At 37.7% G+C, this 11,434-nt stretch overlaps 2 protein-coding genes across 3 annotated transcripts in view; one reads left to right on the top strand and one right to left on the bottom strand.

Annotated features, from left to right (window-relative positions):
- Nucleotides 1–6,435, top strand: part of LOC107596720 (multidrug resistance protein 1-like) — a gene marked incomplete at its 3' end in the record, with an annotated part of 17,002 nt that extends 10,567 nt beyond the window's left edge. Inside the window, exons 17-26 of the mRNA XM_016287518.1 lie at nt 429–662; nt 754–903; nt 1,095–1,199; nt 2,236–2,313; nt 2,432–2,515; nt 3,474–3,677; nt 3,792–3,892; nt 5,898–6,038; nt 6,134–6,290; nt 6,376–6,435. Coding sequence (XP_016143004.1) covers nt 429–662; nt 754–903; nt 1,095–1,199; nt 2,236–2,313; nt 2,432–2,515; nt 3,474–3,677; nt 3,792–3,892; nt 5,898–6,038; nt 6,134–6,290; nt 6,376–6,435 — 1,314 coding nt within the window. The remainder of the gene's footprint in view (nt 1–428; nt 663–753; nt 904–1,094; nt 1,200–2,235; nt 2,314–2,431; nt 2,516–3,473; nt 3,678–3,791; nt 3,893–5,897; nt 6,039–6,133; nt 6,291–6,375) is intronic.
- Nucleotides 6,436–7,018: 583 nt separating this feature from the next.
- sp8b (sp8 transcription factor b) lies at nt 7,019–10,906 on the bottom strand. Of its 2 annotated transcripts, none has more exons than XM_016287549.1 (2): nt 10,837–10,906; nt 7,019–8,545 (listed from the first exon to the last, which is right to left on the bottom strand). In XM_016287549.1, exon 2 carries the CDS (start codon nt 8,510–8,512, stop codon nt 7,199–7,201), a length of 1,314 nt encoding a protein of 437 aa, XP_016143035.1. In that variant the 5' UTR covers nt 8,513–8,545; nt 10,837–10,906; the 3' UTR covers nt 7,019–7,198. The 2 variants fall into 2 exon arrangements, with proteins under 2 accessions (XP_016143035.1, XP_016143036.1); XM_016287550.1 differs by lacking the exon at nt 10,837–10,906 and adding an exon at nt 8,745–8,810.
- Between the last annotated feature and the right edge of the window lie 528 nt (nt 10,907–11,434).

Raw genomic sequence — 11,434 nt, 5'->3', positions numbered from 1 at the left:
TATATATATATATATTTATTCAAAAGTTGGGTTCAGTAAGATTTAATCTTTTTGAAAGAAATCTTTTACTAAAAAAGAAAGAAAACTTTTATCTTACTGACCCCAAAATTTTGAACAGTAGTGTGTGTGTGTGTGTGTGTGTGTGTGTGTGTGTGTGTGTATATGTGTGTGTTGGTTGCAGTACTGTGAAAATACAATATAAAAGGCAATTACAATGGAATATTTCCATTATAATTTCATGCTTAATATTTCTGCCACTCAGTATAAAGGAGTCTTTATACACTTAAATTAATAAAAAATAAATATATAAAAACACCTGTATCCTTTAGGAAGGGGTCTCTCGCATGAAGGCCACCATATTTGGAGTTATTTGGCATAATGTTTTTATTTATTTATTTGTTTATTTTTCTACTCATTTACATTAACAGACCTCTGGGAGACCAAATGATGATGATCTTGATGCCAATGAAGATGATACTCAGGATGATTCTGAGGGAGAAACCGGTGAGGAATCTTCTGAAACAGAAACTCCTGAGGGAGTAATGGAAATGCAAATGGAGAGCGGAACCTTTAGACGAAGCTTAAGACGTGGCAGTGAGAGACGTTCCTCCAGAAAGAAGTCCTCAAAGAAGAAGAGCAAGAAATCCAAAAAAGACAAAAAGGTACATGCACTCCGCTTCTTTGATGCTACAGAGCGAATCACACTGGTGATTCTTAAATGGAGTAATTGGATCTTTTCAAATTCTCTTGTAGGAAAAAGAAAAAGCTCCAGAAATACCTTTCACTAAAATTCTGGCTCTGAACAAGCCAGAATGGCCGTACCTGCTGGTGGGCACGCTGGCCAGCCTTGTGGGTGGAGCTGTTTATCCCTGTGTGGCCATTCTGTTTGCCAAAATCATTGGAGTGAGTGTCCTTTGTCTGTGTTTGCACATCTCTGAACAAAAATCTCTATTGTGTAGCTCATCTCCTCATGATAGTTTCAAAATAATTCATTTAAAAATGTGGATTGGATTTTACACTCATCCGCTAAGCACATAGCATTTAGAGTGATTTCATCAGAATGTTCAGTTCAATAGAATCTCATCTGTTTCTAGGTGTTTGCAGAGGTTGACCCTGATGTAAAGCGACAGAAGACCATGATGTTCTCACTTTTCTTTCTACTAACGGGAGCAGTGGCCTTTGTCACATATTTCTTCCAGGTGAGTCTATAGGTGCATTTCCATTACAGATTTGCGCAAATCTTTTGTGATATTTTATAAATGTTCATTAAAAAAAACTATTACGAAATGGCAGTGTTTCCATTCCCCGATTTTATGCCACTAAAATGTCATTTTTACCTCTCGCAATAAGTCATGGCGACAGAAGTAGGTAGGTTTGCATATATCGCAGCCATCGCACTATATAGCCATTATTTTTAGTCGAAGGAGACGTATACGTTCAGTTCGCAATTTCAATTTGCGCAATTTGAAAGGTAATGGAAACGAAGCGTATGTTGCATTATTACTAGCGTTTGCTACTATTTTGGGTTAGAGAGATGAACACCTTTGAGACATGAGACATCTTTTTATAGGCCATCTGTTGGGACTAAACCAGCTAATATTAATTTCCACTGACTAGGGGCAGGATTGCTTTCCAATTACTGATAGATTTCTGCTGGTGTCTTTGCTTTCCATGCCTTTTTGCATTTCCCTTTCTTCATGAGTTCAATGCTTTTTCCCCTGTGTCATTCCACTTTATTACACAGAACTTAATTTCTGATATATATATAATAAAAGTAGTATCTAGTTTATAAAAACGAAACTATATTTATACATATACCGTTCAACATTTTGAGTTTGGTAAGATTATTTTTTTTAAGTTATGTCCTCTTATGTCCATCAGTGCTGCATTTATTTGAGTAAAAATACAGTAAAACAGTACAATATTCTTGTAATATAAAATAAAATAATTGTAAAAAATTATAAATACATTTAAATTTAAAATAAATGTTTTATGTTTGAATTACAATGAAATACTTCAATATGCAATTTATTCCTGTGATGACATAACTGAATTTTCAGCATCAATACTCCGGTCTTCAGAAATCCTTCTAAAAAGCTGATTTGGTGCTAAAGAAAACATTTTTATTATCAGTGTTGAAAACAGTTGTTCTACTTAATATATTTGTTGAATATATGGTGTACGTACTGTATAGTTGCTGTACGTAATTTCCACATCTGTTGCTCTGTCCTGTAGGGCTTCATGTTTGGTAAATCTGGGGAGCTGCTAACCATGAGGTTGAGATGTCAGGCTTTCAATGCCATGATCAGACAGGTATGGCACATTTCCCGCATCTCTTGTTCCATTACTGTATGCAGTTGAGAACTAATCTGGAACAAAGAAATAGCTATTGAAATGCGTGCTTCATCCTCAAGCCTGTTTCTCTCAACAGGAGATTGCTTGGTTTGATGACAACAACAATGCAGTGGGAGTCCTGACCACTAAATTAGCCACAGATGCGTCTCTGGTTAAAGGGGTGAGTGGAACACAGTGATTTGCCATCAGAACCAGTAATTAAGTTTTCACCGTGGAAACAGCCTGTGTTTTTGGCTCTGGTTCATTACATCCATCTCTTTAAACCGTTATAGGCCTGGCTGAATCTGTTTCTCAGTCGTATTTATGTGAGAGCTAATCCATATGACTACAGCTTTTAGTATAGTTTTGAATTCACAGGTACACGACCATTCAAACGTTAGGGGTCTCTTAAGTCTCTTATGCGCACCAATTTATTTGATCAAAAATACAGTGCAACTGTAATATTGTAAAATAATTATATTCTGTTTGAATACACTTTAAAATGTAATTTAGTCCTGTAATGGCAAAGCTGAATTTTCAGCACCATCACTCCCGTCTTAATTTGACATGTTCCTTCGGAAATCATTCTAATATGCTAATTAGCTGCTTAAGAAATAGTTATTGTTATCAATGTTAATATTTGAATCAGTGTTAAGCATATTTGAAATACTTTTGCCGTTTTTATTAATATATATATATATATACTTTCAATTTTAGATGTTAGTAATTTTGTTGTATTTTTGTCATTTTTATTCTGATTTTTTTTTAAATATATCTTTATATATATATATATATATATATATATATATATATATATATAAAATTCTATCTTTAAATTCCAACTTCCATCTTTTATTTTATTTTATTTCATGCAATGGCTTTGTGCTGCTTAATATTTTTGTGAAAACCATGATTCATTTTTCAGGATTCTTCTACATTATTTATTTAAAATAGAAATCTTTTGTAAAATTATAAATGTCTTTACTGTCACTTTTGATTAATTTAAAGCATCTTTGCAGATTAAAAAAAACGTACTCACACCAAACTTTTGAACGGGAGTGTATTTAAATATTATATTTATTGAAAATGTAGCTTAGTTGGGTAGTGACTTTTTTCTTCTCTCTTCTTCTCATCTCTAGGCAGCAGGATCCAGATTAGGTCTAGCCACAAACACTATCTGTGCTCTTGGCATCGCTGTCATTGTGGCCTTCATCCATAGCTGGCAGCTCACCTTGCTTATCCTTGCCTGTGTCCCCTTCCTCACGGCGGCTAATTTCATCCAGATGAGAGCCATGTCAGGACATGCATCCAAAGATCAGAGTGCACTGGAGATGTCTGGCAAGGTGCAGTATACTGGTCATTGACCCTTTTGTTTTGGTTTTGTTTTGTTCAATTTATGTGATTTAATATACGCAATAAAGGATTATGTATAACTGACTGGTAACTCTTCTCCACAGATATCCACAGAAACAGTTGAGAACTTCAGAACGGTTGTTTCATTAACCCGCGAAGACGTCTTCTTCCACAAGTTTATTGACAGCCTGAGCAAGCCATACCAGTAAAATCACATTTTTAACACTAAACATTTTAATACAGGGGTTTTCAAACTGGGGTCCGGGGACCACAAGGTGGCGCTAAGGGCCCCATGGAAAATTTGAAGAAGAAGACAAAAGAAAAAGATTTCACAAAATGTACTTTAGGGGCTGTCAAAGTTAACCTAAAATATTTCGTTTAATTTTTAACAGCTTTGGATTTATATTTGTGTTAAAAGCAATTTAATTTTTCAATTGAAAATGTTTCTCTTTTATAACTTTAACATGACTGTAATGGTGTGTTTAAAAGAAGTATATATATTTAATATTATATTTAATAATAAATAATTAAATATATATTTTAAATATTTACATTTTTCTATTTAAAAATACACTACCAGTCAAATGTTTCTGAACAGTAAGATTCTTTACGTTTTTAAAGAATTCTCTTCTGCTCATCAAACCTGCATTTATTTGATCCAAAATACAGCAAAAACTGTAATATTGTGAAATATCATTTACTATTTAAAATAACTGCTTAGTATCTGAATATATATTAAAATTTAATTTATTCCTGTGATTTCAAAGCAGAATTTTTAGCATCATTACTCCAGTCACATGATCCTTCAGAAATCACTATAATATTCTGATTTGCTGCTCAAAAACCATTTATTATTATTATTATGTTGAAAACAGCTGAGTAGATTTTTTTTTCAGGTTTCTTTAATTTATTCCTGTGATTTCAAAGCAGAATTTTTAGCATCATTACTCCAGTCACATGATCCTTCAGAAATCACTATAATATTCTGATTTGCTGCTCAAAATCCGTTTATTATTATTATTATGTTGAAAACAGCTGAGTAGATTTTTTTTCAGGTTTCTTTGGTGAATAGAAAGTTCAGAAGAGCAGCATTTATCTGAAATAGAAATCGTTTGTAATATTAGAAATGTCTTTATCATCACTTTTGGTCAATTTAATTTTCCTTGCAAAATAAAAGTATTAATTTCTGTAACCCCCTGAAAAAAATAAAAGATGACTCCAAGCTTTTGAATGTTACAAAAGCTTTTTATTTCAGATAAATGCTGATCTTTGGATCTTTCTATTCATCAAAGAATCCTGAAAAAATGTACTCAGCTGTTTTAAATATTGATAATAATAATAATACAAGATGTTTCTTGAGCAACAAATCAGCATATAAGAATGATGTCTGAAGGATCATGTGGCACAAAGATGACAAACAATGTCGTCTTTGCATTAAAAATTACATAACTGAGCGAATGACACTTAATGACAGTTGTCATAAACATGCATAAAAAACCTTCATATTCATGACATGTGTCATGTCATGATTATGTAGGTGTCATGTCAGTCTTATGCACACCCCTTCAAGTAAAGTGTAACCAATATTTCACAATAGTACTGCTTTTGCTGTATTTTGGATCAACTAAATGCAGGCTTGGTGAGCAAAAAATATTTATTTAAAAAAAAAAAAAAAAAATGTTATGTTCAAAAACTTTGAATAACCATTTGTTTATAGTAATAAATGAACCTTGAATAATAATTTGTTTTGACTTTAGTACAGTGACAGTATTATTACTTAATTTAGAAAATATTTTAAACACTTTTTTTCTCATGCATTATAAATACGTTTTTGTACATTAATATATATAACAACTTTTTAGGATAGGATAGGTGTCCCTCACAAGCAGTGCTGTTATTGTTAGCTTAATCAATTGAAATGAAGCACTAAAGCTAAACAGAAATGTATATGAAAAAAAAACACACAACAGAATATCGGAATATCGAAAAATTAAAAATGAATACCAACTATAATAGTTGTATAATAGATAATACTAAAACAACACTGCTCACAAGAGAATCATTATATTTGAAGGTCCTAAGCACTAAAACTTCTAAAATCTCAGAAACTGCAAACGGCTAATTTTATCTGTGGCTCAACTAAAGTGCTCAGCTAATGCCAAATCTGATTCAGCAAAATCTTACAAACAGCAATACGTGATATGTTTCAGATCTAGTTTGTGTAAAGCACCCATCTACGGAATCACCTTTGCTCTAGCCCAAGCCATTCCTTACCTGGTCAATGCCGCAATCTTCCGCTTCGGAGCCTGGCTTATTGCACGCTGCTACACAGAATATGAAAATGTTTTCCTGTAAGTACGGTTTTTATAAAGACTTTATATGTATGTGATATTTGAATATCAAGCACACTCTTTGCTACATTGATGTGTTGGTTCGTCTTCCACAGGGTGTTTTCTGTGATCGTCTTTGCTGCAATGAACATTGGTCAGTCCTCATCATTCGCCCCTGACTTTGCCAAAGCCAAAGTCGCAGCGGGGAGGATCTTACTGCTGCTAGAAAAGAAGCCAAACATCGATATCTATGACGAGTCTGGACAACGACCAGTAAGTATGAAATACTCAAACGGTTTGAAGTGGTCACCAAAAAGCACAACATATAATACATGCATATCTAATCTTTTTTTTTCAGACAAACTTTTCAGGGAATATTGAATTCCGAGATGTGCAATTCTCCTATCCAACCCGTCAGAATGTAAAAAGAAGCCAAACATCGATATCTATGACGAGTCTGGACAACGACCAGTAAGTATGAAATACTCAAATGGTTTGAAGTGGTCACCAAAAAAGCACAACATATAATACATGCATATCTAATCTTTTTTTTCAGACAAACTTTTCAGGGAATATTGAATTCCGAGATGTGCAATTCTCCTATCCAACCCGTCAGAATGTGAAAGTCCTGCAGGGCCTGAATGTGTCAAAAATACATTTTTCGGTTTCATAACAACAGTAAGTAAAATAAGACTATTCGACAAATACCCATCAGAACGCACATATTAGATTATGTCCTTTTTAATATCCCCTTATTTTACCAAATCCATGTCCCAGAATCTGTGCAGACCAAAACAGGCTTACTTCATTGTAAATTACATTTTAATCGTAAATTGAATCACTTTACAACATCCAAGTGAAATGGCCACACGGTTATTTCACCAGGTGACACTTTATAATAACTTTCACTTTTGACTTAACAGATAGTATTAAGCTTAACAGAAAATTAGTTAATGCACACTCGAATAGCTCAAAAGAGATGAAACTTTGGTTTATATGGTTTCACATGGGATATTCAGAATTGAATGTGCATTAACTAGCGATCTGATAGTGTTCGTTAACAATCGGAATTATTGAAAGTTTTTATAAAGTGTTACCGAACGAACAGCACAACCTTTTTGTGAACCGTCAGGTAAGTTTCTAGTCCATTCGAGATTCGTGTACGTGCATTTTGAACGGGATTAATCGAGGGAGTTTGCACGGCCGTTCATGCCCGTCGTCGGGACAGACTCGGGAGGTTGCAACAGGTCAGGTGAGTGGCACGAGGGGCTACCGGGCGCACTGTGCTCGCTGTCGGTGTCGCTCCCTCGTTTCCCTCCACTCGCCCCAGAGCCCGACCCTGATGAGCCTCCGGCACTGTGCGTTTTGACATGTTTACTGAGGTGGTCGCTCCGCATGAACCTCTTGTTACACACGGGACAAGCGAAGCGCTTCTCGCCGGTGTGCGTGCGTAAATGTCGCTGGAGCTCGTCGGAGCGCGTGAACCTCTTCCCACAGAACAACCAGTTACACACAAACGGCCTTTCTCCGGTGTGCCACCTCAAGTGAGCCTTGAGGTGGGACGTTTTGCCGTACACCTTCCCACAGCCGGGAATGTGACAGCTGTGTAGCCCTTTTCTGCGGAGGCTCGCGCCAGCTGGACCCAGGCGTTCCACCTCTTGACAGTTCGGACAGTCGCACGTCGCTCTGCCCGAGTAGCGCCGCGCCGAGGACCGCGGAGATCCCGCCAACGAGGCCGTCGGACCCCCTGTCAACATGGAACATCCAGCTCCACCCAGGGGAGAGGGACTGGAGTCCGGGTACGAGGAGAGCACGGGTTTGAATCCGTCCATGAGATGCTGACCGGTGGTCAGCAGATGCGGGGACGCACTGGTGCTAAAAGCAGAGTGGCTTAAACTCGAGTAGTCTGAGTTGTATCCCCCCAAAGGAGAGTGTAAGGAAGTCTGCAGCCCACCGGAGTGAAGGGACGTCTGGAGCGCGGCTCCGTTCGGGTTCTGCACGTCAATCCAACCGGCTCCCACGTCCCACCACGCGGATGCGCCCGTGGTGCCCACATCCCCGGTGGGTATGCCAGGGTGCGAGGACTTGAACCACGACTCGTAGGGATGCGCCACGCTCATTCTCGGGTAAATGCTTTGCAAGCTGTCCACGGACGTGTGCACCTTGGAAATAAACATGGGCTGGTGGCTGGGCTCTTGGGAGTTGTTGGAAACCGACGCCTGGAAAACGGAGTAGTCGTTTGCGAAGTGGGAGTTGGATGAAGTACCAGAAGTTAAGGAAAAGGCACTGGATCCCGTGGACGTGTTCGTGCCAAAAGAGTCGCTTAAACCACCCCCATTCCGAGCGAAAGAGGATAAACTGGATCCCAAACTACAGCTGCTGGCTGCCGCTCGTTTCCACGGGTGGAATCCTTTCCCGAACGAAGACGAGGTATCCGAAATAGAGGAAGGAGAAGGACTCGGACTCCCGATTTTGTTACACGTCGCAGCCAACATGGCTAAAGGAGTCGACCCCAATCTCGGCTCCTCCTGGAACGAAAGAAGTTAAGAGGTAAGTAAAGATGGTAGATCTGGGAACTGTGCGCGTTCGAAGAACAGTTTGAACTCGCTGCATCCCCAGCATGCCTGGAGTAAGGCAAATCTTAACCACTGAAATAGCTACAACAACTCGCAAACACAAAACAAAAGCGAAACACAGCATAGAAATACCAAGATAAGTTATACATACAATGTCGTAGTTGAGAAATGGAAGTCCTGCTCGTTTCTGTCGCTTTAAAACATAATCAAGTGACTCTCTCCCCGGCTGACCCAAGCAATGTTAATCCCCACGGCAGGACAATAAAGGAAACTAATTAAACCAGCACGAAACTCCTTAGACTCACCCCTAGAAGTGAAGTTGCCATCACAAAAGTGCCCTCCTCAGAGGATCTTTTTATATTTATGAATCAGAGCACTGTTTTTTTTAGAGGTGTGCAATACAATGATGTGGTCCGCCCATTCCAGCACAATTGTAGCTCCTCTCACGGCTTTGAAGTGCCGCTGTGACACGGGCGGCCAATCAGGACGAGCCGTACCTTCACGCGGCCACATTCTAGCGTGAGGTCATCGATAGAGCACTTCAGACAAGATCTCCACCCCTTCCAACACCCCCCTCATAATAAAACTCAACTTAAATGAGTAGGACTGGAAGTTGTAGGGAAAACTTTTCTATTCTTTTGTATAAAGAGGTTAACGAGGTTACTGGTGGACCCCCTGATCTGTTATGAATAATAATGCTAATTATTATTATTATGTGTGCTACAAGTTATGATAACGGAAAAAATAGCAATTGTATATCATATCACTCTTACAAGTCGTTGTCATTGTCTTACAGGTTGTTTTGTAGAATGTAGATTCCCATAAACTATTTATTTAAAGAAATTATGTTGTACAGGTCAAGAAGAGAAAACGAACAGGTTGCCTTTATTTTTTAAATAAAATAACTGTTCTTTAAATGTTTGACCATTGTTTCGAAAATTAACATCGTTTAATAAAACTTTCCTTTTGTAGACAAACGTTTAAATTATTCAAATGAGCGTGCATTGTGGGTCGATTGATTTAAAAAAAAATGTATATGCATGCATAGCAAATTAACGAAATCAATATGTATAGGCTACTCTCATAACTTTAGGCGACCATCTCTTTCTTTCACTGTTTCCTTAACACACACATGGCAAGTAACACACACAGCATTTTACGCAGGACTGGAGTATTTTCTGACATTTTGTTATTATCACGTATGTATTACGAATTGCGAGCATTTAACTCTTGTTGGTCAGTATAAAAATCATTTCACATAATGCATGTAAACGTCTTTACAAGGTGGAATATGGCTTTTGTGTTCTGTTAACGCTCAACAGCAATACAGTGGCAGGCTATTGATATCAGGACGAGGAATGCAGAAATGCTCTCAGGATAATGATGTAGCCCTGGCTACTCTATTTACATGCGTCGTGGACTGGAGGCATAAATTTCATTTGAATTTCAAATTTAATAAAGCAGGAGGTTTTTAATCATGAGAAGTTTTATTTGTTTGATATTAACATTCTTATTGACCGGCTCCGTTGACCAACTTGGTCATTATAGGACAGCAAAAAGTTAATTAAAACGACCGAAGATTATTCATCAAATCATCTGCCTCCGCCGTGTCGTCTCCTTTATTGCGGGAAGTGATAGATGGCTGATCAGATTCATTTCTCTCTTTCTTCGATTTGCACAACAGCTCTGTTGTTTCCTTGGCAGTGCTTACCCTTTCTAATTCAAAGAACAAGACGCAGTTGAGCTCAAAATTGAGAGTGAGAAAAATACGCAACAAAAAATTAAGCAAGGCACATCGGGGGGGAAAAAATGATACTTTGCGCAAATTGTAAATGTCAGCCATGTATTCTGAAACAAGACCTGTACAGCGTGTAAAGTTAATTCTACAGAATGAATACAAAAATCAAACGTACTTTTCTCTCAGATGATTTAAAGACTTTGGTTTGTGGATGGTGAGATTATGATAACTAACTAATGAATCCCTGTCCAGCACTAAAACATTTTCATACCACACAGAGTTAAAAAAAATAAAAATGTAAATCCCTGAAATTGCATCAGCATGTAAAGACTAACAGACAAATAAATAAGGTGGTGAAACTTCACGGCAATACATTTCCATAACTCAACGTGCACGCGCAACTCTAACCAAAATACAAATGTCACACACACACACACACACACACACACAAATGTCCCATACACTGCAGCATTGTTTGATTGCAACAGATGCATGATGCACATACCGTGTCTGTGTCCTCGCTTTATTGATTGACCCCGCGCGCATCTCCTCTCGCACAGCAGAAGGCAGTGGCGCTCGCGCACAGTGAACGCACAGACCCTGGAAGATAAATGTTACTTTGGGAATTGAGTTTAATTACGAATAACGGAGGAGCCGCTCGGCCACCGGTGGTGTAATCAAAACATGTGTTCATGTCCTCTGACAAGACAGCGCGAGAGATGCGCAAGAGAGGATGAGGTGCAAGCGCAGCAACAGCGTGTGATTTAAAACAAAACAAAAAAACAGTACTACAGAAAACGCATTTCACAATTTTATAACTTTTAAATAAATTATTTAAAAAATAATAAAAGGTTATAACGTATACCTGGCCAAAAAAAATGTGCAAATACAATCGAGGTCGTGATTTGTGATTAGAGGTTTAATACTGTAAATGCACAAATGAAATAAACGAAAGAACAAAATAAAACAAATATTTCAAAAATAAAAAAAGGAGTCAAAAACAACAACTAAAAGCATGTTTCGCGCATGTTGATATCATGTTGCCTTCTTTCCCAAGATGCCATACAGGCCACCGAGGTTCTTTTTGGCCTGTATTGAACAGA

This window comes from Sinocyclocheilus grahami, unplaced genomic scaffold (assembly GCF_001515645.1).
Source record: "Sinocyclocheilus grahami isolate Dianchi unplaced genomic scaffold, SAMN03320097.WGS_v1.1 scaffold222.1, whole genome shotgun sequence".
In the NCBI taxonomy this organism is placed as follows: Eukaryota; Metazoa; Chordata; class Actinopteri; order Cypriniformes; family Cyprinidae; genus Sinocyclocheilus; species Sinocyclocheilus grahami.
Note: the sequence above shows the minus strand (reverse complement) of the source record. Positions and strands in the feature narration are given on the sequence as shown.